The sequence below is a fragment of the Mytilus trossulus genome, chromosome 10 (genome assembly GCF_036588685.1).
Source record: "Mytilus trossulus isolate FHL-02 chromosome 10, PNRI_Mtr1.1.1.hap1, whole genome shotgun sequence".
In the NCBI taxonomy this organism is placed as follows: Eukaryota; Metazoa; Mollusca; class Bivalvia; order Mytilida; family Mytilidae; genus Mytilus; species Mytilus trossulus.
This window is the reverse complement of record NC_086382.1, coordinates 56,040,245-56,048,682: the sequence shown is the minus strand read 5'-3', so window position 1 is coordinate 56,048,682 and position 8,438 is coordinate 56,040,245. Positions and strand designations below refer to the sequence as shown.

Sequence of the window (8,438 nt, the reverse complement as noted above, 5' to 3'; positions counted from 1 at the left end):
GTTCAGTTTTCAGATATCAAGTCACCTAATCAGACTCCTATGATAACAGGATTTTGGAATGGTACTCATAATTCCTATGATAGTTAGACACTTGACTTCCTACTTGCCTTACCTACTTTTGATATTGGAATATATATATCACAGAAATTCTAGCAGCATTATACTCTAATAATAACTAAAAGAGTTGCTGTTCTCAAAACTTTCTTCAGTCTTACATCATGTTTTAATCATATGTTTCAAATAATTCAAAATTTCAAGACTTGAACGCATCAACTCCATCGAACTTGAAATTATAATATCTGTGTCACAGATAAGTATGTTTAAGATTCAAATGTAATCACTATCAAGTCCACTTTTCTTTGATCGTGACATCACTTGTGATACTGATCTCCAAGTTGCACATCGCATAAGCAACCAGATTGGTTCCACACCTGGAACAGAATCTGCTAAACATTAAGAAGCACCTGCGTTTGTCTTTTATCTTTTTATGGGGTTAATGTTGCTTAGTCTTTAGCTTAACATCTATGTATTGTTTAGCACACTTTTGTTGGTCTTTACCTCGTTAATAATTTTGTGCCATGGCGTTGTCAGTTTCTTTTGAACATGTGAGTATTGAATGATTCTTAAAGATCTTCACCTTTTTTTAACAGTTTGGTAGATTATAACCTTATATTCATGTTCTAGTACCAATAAAATGAAAAACCAATAAATGCTAGTATAATGCTTATATGATGATCTAAGGCACATAAACAAATCTTGCTTTCACAAGACATACAATAAACGCATCACCAATACATTGACCACTAAACGACACAACTGATGAGATAGCAATATACTAACCAACCTTTGAAGCTATCCACATAAGAATCAAGCTGGTCTAATGCTAATTATTTTATGGGGGTTCAACCATGGGTATTAAAAGTAAAGGAATAGAAAGTAATACTCAGTATTTGTTCTTTAATGATCAAATGTATGAAAAAAGATAGATTAAATCTGATTACATGTTGTATATACATAATGATTTCTTTCATATAAATAACATACATACAGTTTGACTAGAAATAAAATATTAAACTAACACAACAGCTCTATGTTTAACTTTTTGATGAACATATTGACAGTTCATTTTAGTATTACAAATACATATAATCAAGTAGCCTCAAGTTTAATTGGTAGAAAAATATGCAATAGCTAAGGTCCATCATTGACCTTGCATATTTTGTTAAAGCAATTTTTAAATAGGTTCAAACTCTGTATTAAACAATTTTTTTTGATTAAAATGTTGTATTCTTACTTAATCTTAAAAAAATCTTTGTGGTAAAGTCTAAATAGAAACTCTAATATGATTTTAATTTCTAACAATGATATGTTCCACATCAACAGTCATTCAATAACAAATATCATTCTATGATTAAATATACACATGATTTATGTAACTAGAATGGATAATTGCAGACTCTATTTACATAGCTACAGCATTAAACTAAATTTGCATAGAAGATATGATAAACTCTATAGTGCAATATAAACCTTACATCAACTTACTTTCTAAGCTAGGTAATTGTTTGCATGTGTTAAGATAAAAAAAAAGAAGATGTGGTATGATTGCCAATGAGACAACTCTCTACAAGAGTTTACCTGGAACTTTATAATACATATAAAGCTTTAGGCGACATTAACAATAGAGCAAGATGTAATTTTATTAAAATGACATGTTCATGCAATTTTGATCTTTTTCTTTGTTTCTTTTTCCTAAACAGTGCATGGTATGCTATGTTATACAATGAAATAAGTTACCTGCTTCATTTCATGGAATCAACACAACAAATTTAATTGTTCCTTCTTTCCAAAATCTTATGAATAGACCATACATTCAAATTAATTTCATTGTTCTGATACAAGGGTGTGCTGTGTTTTAGTGCATTGGTTAGAGAAATATTAAAGATATGTGCATTTATATTTGAAATAAAGAATAAATATTTCTATTTCTATGTACCCAAAACAAGGCAGAACTGTTATTATCTAGAATAAGTCATTTGAAAGTAGAATTGTATATCATATTTAGAACAATACTTTTTTCACTTCTAATTCAACAAATATGAATTTATACTTAAATTTCTGACAACAAAAGACCGATCAGAAGCATAAAGTGACAAAAAAAATAAACAACTTAACTAGAGCGACTTCATTTCTACACATTATAAGTCTGCAACCTTAATTAGCTTTTGAAATAATTTTTGCCCACTGGAAACTGTAAAATCCATAATAAATGCCATCTGACTTATACAAATATCATCCCTTCAGAAGGCAACTAAAACAAAAAAACAGATATGCATGTATTTATTAGTTCAAAAAAAAATCTTATACTAAAAATTTTATGCTTTAATTCTAATGATGACTTTGAAAAAGAATTTTAATCATATCATTTGATGAATAAATTAATAGAAAATTGCATTACATACCAAAAGTTTCAAGGGCAAAAGTGTACAACACCCAATAAAAATATATGAAAAAAGTGTGTAACTTCTTTAATTTGGGGAGTGTTTTTGTTTTGTGGAAATGTTGTTTTATACAAGAAAATATTACATCAGCTTCTTTTAAGGTTACATTGACCTGAAAAGCACACTTCATTGAGAAATTAATGAGTAATTTCCACAAACATATTATGATTGAGTCATACATGTTTTCATACTGATTAATCAGTTTTAGAGATGGTGCACATTTTGAGTATATTCAATTGCAATATAGATGTTGCTTTCTATGGGTGCATACTAAGGTAAGGCAATATTTGTTTCTCTTTAGAATTTGTTAAAACAGACAAAAAGCTTCAATATTCTAGTATGTAGGAAGCCAGAAATAGACCAAAGATCATTTCTACATTTTTTTTCCTTCAATAATTTTTTTCAAATTCATTATCAACTATATTTTTATCACAGATTAAAGGATATCAACTTTTTATCATAAAGTGCAGACAGTCAAAAATTGTAAAGTCAATGTCAACACTAAATAAAATACTAAACAGTAACATTTGTTGTCTATGTATGATGTATACATTGAATTAGCAGTATTCCCGACCAAACTCTTTGGAGGTGAGGAAAAAGTTGTTTCTTCATTTATAACTGAAAATATAAAAGTTTTTAATTATGATCATCATTATTCAAACAAAGTCTTGGAAGAGACTGATTAATAAAAATATTGTTCCTTGCTTGTTTTGTGGACTGTTTTTCTTGTCATTAAAGATATTTTTCTTCTATTTTTCCATGATATTTACCCTTTTTTATATAATTTTGCCTGCCACATTCTGTATGTATGTGTCTGTCCCAAGTCATGAGCCTGTTATTCAGTGGTTGTCATTTGTTTATGTGTTTCATATTTGTTTTTCTTTCATTTCTTGTACATCACCAAGGCCATAAGTTTTCTCATTTGAGATGTTTTACATTGACATTTCAGGGCCTTTTAATAGCTGACTATGTCATATGGGCTTTGCCCATTGTTGAAGGCCAAACAGGGCCCTATAGCTGTTAATTTTTGTGTCATTTGGTCTCTTGTGGAGAGTTGTCTCATTGGCAACCATACCACATTTTCTTGGCTTTTTTTTGTTTGTTCTTCTTATATTATGGTCTTAGTTGCATGGATACTGTCAGATGGTTCTACATGGTATCACCTTGCCGACTGTGCAATGCCTGTACAGCCAGTCAAGGTCGTTCAAAACTTCCATTTGTATGGTAAATGGATCACCTAGAAGTATGTTTTATGATTTACTGAATTTCATAATTGATTTTTGAATTACGTTTTTCTTGCGAGTGTATGTAATAACTGTCAATAATTTACTAAACTCACCAAACTCATATGTGGCATTGAATCCTTTTCCTTCATACATACTGTTAGATTTGAATGTTACTCTAAAAAATTCAAGATCTGATTGTATTGGCTCTCTCATTTTTTCAGTCATTTGACCACAAAATTTTTTCATTTTCTTGTCCTGAGCTCCACCGTCAAAGTTGGAGAAATCTACAAAATCTACCTGATGTTTAGGCTCACACCTGTTAAAAAATATGAAATTAAATTTAACAGAAAATTAATTGCAAATCCACTCACAAAGCACTATCATTTTCTATGTTCAGTGGATCAAGAAAATGGGGCATAAAAGTGGGGACATAAAAATCATTACTAAAGCACAAAAACTCCCTAATGAGAAGACTGATAATTTTTGTCAACTTCTTTTCATATACTGTGTATTCATTTAATTTCATGGTTTTGACAAAGTCTGCATACATTCTCTTAGAACATTTGTCATTCCTTGAACATTTAAATTTGAGGTTCCACTGTACCCACGAATTTGATGAAATCCTCAAAAATTAGTATCCAATCAATATTAATGAATTAACAGTAGTATATAGTTTAAAAGATAATAATCAAAATCATAAGATTTTGAACATTTATGCCACTTCACATGTTTATAGTCTATAATGGCTAACAACATGATTGTGATTCTTGTGCTTTAAGCCTATGTTACATACTATTTTTAGCATTGCTGCCAAACAGGTAGAACAATATACAATTACTGTCTGTTATGGAGGTAAATACGTGGTTCTATCATATACTTGTATAAAATAATACTAAAATTTTACAGTTCAAAAACATTTTAAAATATCAGTTTTTCAAAAGTCAATTTAACCACATATTAACAGAAACATAAGACAGTAATTGTTTTATCCCATATTCCGAGAGAAATGTATGTAATGGAAATTATTTACCGAAACCAATTGTACATCAAACGTTTTTTTTACCAAAATTATACACGTAAAAAGCATGTAAAACCCAGATACTGAAGGATGAGTTTTATAAAGTTTGGTTCAAATAGGCTAGAGATTTCGAGAACATTTTTCCAAAAGTTAAAGGAAAACAGATGCCAAGTGAAAGCTTTAGGCCAAGTGAGGAGAAAAGCTTATGGCCATGCGAGTTGAAATGGAGTAAATAGTAACATCCTTTAATTTCAATTTGCTAGCTATATAGGGTTAAGCAATGTTAGGACAAAACAAGTGCACACTTCCTATTCAAACTTCATGTTAATTAGGCAATATTTAAAAGGGAAATAACTTATATGAAAGTCATCCTTTAAGTCAGAAAAACAAATTAAAAATACTCTTTATTATTCAACTGCAAAAGGAAAGACCCAAAAGTACATGAAAAAAATTGTTTAAAAAATTAAAATTGCTACCATAATAAGGAAACAAAAACCCATAAAAAATCAACCAAAATCTATTTATTTTTGTTAAATTACTTAAGCTTTGAACCAGGTTTCTACTTTTATTGTGATATCTTAGGTTCTAAACTACACGTTTTTAGCTTTCTATTGTTTAACCTATTGACTAGACATGAATGGAAAAATGAAATAAAAAGTATAAATTTCAGAAAAAAAATAGGTAAAATAAACCTCTTATTGCACACTGTTCTTTTTCAGAAATAAAGATTATAATTAAGTTATTTTTATATTTTTTTAGTTCATTTATATGTTTTGGAGTTTAGTGTGATGTCCATTTTCAAGGAACTAGTACACAATTTTATCAAGGGGACGGCTTAGGACCTGATCACTTTCATGTGCAGGATTTTCTCCCTGCGTTGAAGACCTATTGGTTGCCTATGGCTGTTGTCTGCTCGTTGGTAAGCTTATTGTCTCTTTGACATATTCCCATTGCTATTCTCATTTTTATCAACAAACCACCATGTCCTATATTTGTTTTACATAATATGATATCAATCCAAAGATCATGCATCTCTTCTATTTATTAAGATTGTATTAAAACACATCATGCCATTCTTGTGTATTTTAATAGAATTTATAAAATTGTGCTTGACAAGTGAAATTATGTGTAGGAAGGTTAAACACATATATTCAAAAAATTTCAAATTCTAAATAAAACGTGCAAAATTTGTATAAAAGTGCTTAGTATAATGTGTTATCTTACATATTACCTTGAAATAGTAAACAGAGTAATTAAATTGTTAAAGCCTTATCTTACCTGCTTAACTTCTTGAAAAAATCAACTGCAATCTCGAGAACTATTTTTTTATATTTTCAATTAAATTTTTTTCCCCACTGTTTATATTGAGACTAAATTCAACATTTTTCATTGAAAGGTTGATTCACATTTTTTTCTACTGATCTTGAACTTTAACCTTTGTTTACCTTGGTGTAATGCCATCCACCTCAAATTCCTTAAACTGAATTCTTACTACTTCACTATTTCTCCCGAAAAATGTATACTGACATTCTGTATTCTTTGGGTAAAATCCAGGATAATTTGGCGAGACAAAATACCCGCTCTTTTTAACATCACTTTTATAAATGAACTTGCATACTGAAACCAAAAACAAAATACAAGTGGATGTGTAAAAGTTACAAATACAAAATTTTTGCGTGCAATTAAAATGTGGATATTACAGACAAAAATGTTTCAAATTGCAATCCTTCATTATTGGAGGCAGCAATTGAGAAACAAATAAGATGCAAAATAGAAACAGCTTGTATTTTATACACAAAAATTGTAAATATAAAAATGACATTCAGCAGATCAAATTCTCAAGGAAAATTCCAAAAGATCTACCGGAAAAAATCTTTCTTTTGAACATGTTATTAAATTGGTTTTCTCCTCAAAGAAAAAAAAAAACTGTATTTTTCTAAAAAGTCACAAGACTATTCAACACATTGCAATTAAACTTGATAAATTGGAAACAATTATTTGTATACAAAAATGATTTTTTGAGCATGTTTTTCTTCTTTTTTTTGTGGATCTTTCCTTTATCAATAATTAAATTGATGATTATCTCCCCTGAAATACTTGATCTGCTGATGAGTGTACATCTATGTAACCAGGCAACAACATGACAAGAAATTTGTGTGTGGAGTACCTTGATCCCAACTCATATTCAACAAACTTTATTCTAACTTTATGATTTTGCCCAATGAATTTATAATGACATTCTGTAAAACGTGGGTAATATCCAGGGAAGTTTGGTGACGTAAAATATCCACTCAGTGACCTGTTACTGTTGTATGTAAACCGACACTCTACAAATAATACAGCAGTACATGAATTATAAATATGAAAACAAATTTGAGAGGAATAGATAAACACACAGCTACACATCATTTCATTATTTCTGCTGGTTATTGCTCAATATTTCTATTATTTTTTAAAGAAATTCTTCATTTTATAACTGACACATTGACGGGTATTATATTAAATTATAGGCACCAGACATTTGTTGAAGAACTCCTACTATTAATAGTTTTGGAGTTTTCAGCCTATTGTGGTAGGATACACATCCCCTGAGTTTGTGTTCTAGATCATTAGGTTGATGTTCAATCATATTGTATTAGTGTTCTGTCTGTATGAGTTCTAGTCTGTTGTGTTTTGTGTTCATATCTGTTGTGTATGTGTTCTAGTCTGTTGTGTTTTGTGGTCATATCTGTTGTGTATGAGTTCTAGTCTGTTGTGATTTGTGTTCATATCTGTTGTGTATGAGTTCTAGTCTGTTGTGTTTTGTGGTCATATCTACTGTGTATGAGTTCTAGTCTGCTGTGTTTTGTATTCATATCTGTTGTGTACGAGTTCTAGTCTGTTGTGATTTGTGTTCATATCTGTTGTGTATGAGTTCTAGTCTGTTGTGTTTTGTGGTCATATCTACTGTGTATGAGTTCTAGTCTGCTGTGTTTTGTATTCATATCTGTTGTGTACCAGTTCTAGTCTGTTGTGTTCTGTGGTCATATCTATTGTGTATGAGTTCTAGTCTGCTGTGTTTTGTATTCATATCTGTTGTGTATGAGTTCTAGTCTGTTATGTTTTGTGGTCATATCTATTGTGTATGAGTTCAAGTCTGTTGTGTTTTGTGTCTATGTCTGTTATATATATGTTCTAGTCTGTTGTGATTTGTGTTCATATCTGTTGTGTATGAGTTCTAGTCTGTTGTGTTTTGTGGTCATATCTGTTGTGTATGAGTTCTAGTCTGTTGTGTTTTGTGTTCATATCTGTTGTGTATGTGTTCTAGTCTGTTGTGTTTTGTGGTCATATCTGTTGTGTATGAGTTCTAGGCTGCTGTGTTTTGTGTTCATATCTGTTGTGTATGAGTTCTAGTCTGTTGTGTTATGTGTTTATGTCTGTTGTGTATGAGTTCTAGTATGTTGTGTTTTGTGGTCATATCTGTTGTGTATGAGTTCTAGTCTGTTGTGTTTTGTGTTTATGTCTGTTGTGCATGTGTTCTTGACTGTTGTGATTTGTGTTCATATCTGTTGTCTTATGTGTTCTTGTCTGTTGTGTTCATATCTGTTGTGTATGAGTTCTAGTCTGTTGTGTTTTGTGTTTATGTCTGTTGTGTATGAGTTCTAGTATGTTGTGATTTGTGTTCATATCTGTTGTGTATGAGTTCTAGTCTGC

At 30.3% G+C, this 8,438-nt stretch overlaps 1 protein-coding gene across 6 annotated transcripts in view; it reads right to left on the bottom strand.

Annotated features, from left to right (window-relative positions):
- Positions 1–2,412: 2,412 nt before the first annotated feature.
- Positions 2,413–8,438, bottom strand: part of LOC134688209 (suppressor of lurcher protein 1-like) — a 152,628-nt gene continuing 146,602 nt past the window's right edge. For 4 of the 6 annotated variants that reach the window (XM_063548681.1, XM_063548685.1, XM_063548687.1 and 1 more), the window contains 3 exons: positions 6,191–6,362; positions 3,841–4,043; positions 2,415–3,119 (listed from right to left, as the gene is read on the bottom strand). In XM_063548681.1, coding sequence (XP_063404751.1) covers positions 2,959–3,119; positions 3,841–4,043; positions 6,191–6,362 — 536 coding nt within the window. In that variant the 3' untranslated portion in view covers positions 2,415–2,958. Of the gene's footprint in view, positions 3,120–3,840; positions 4,044–6,190; positions 6,363–6,912; positions 7,073–8,438 lie in introns of all 6 variants that reach the window. The other 2 variants (XM_063548684.1, XM_063548686.1) reach the window with 2 other exon arrangements.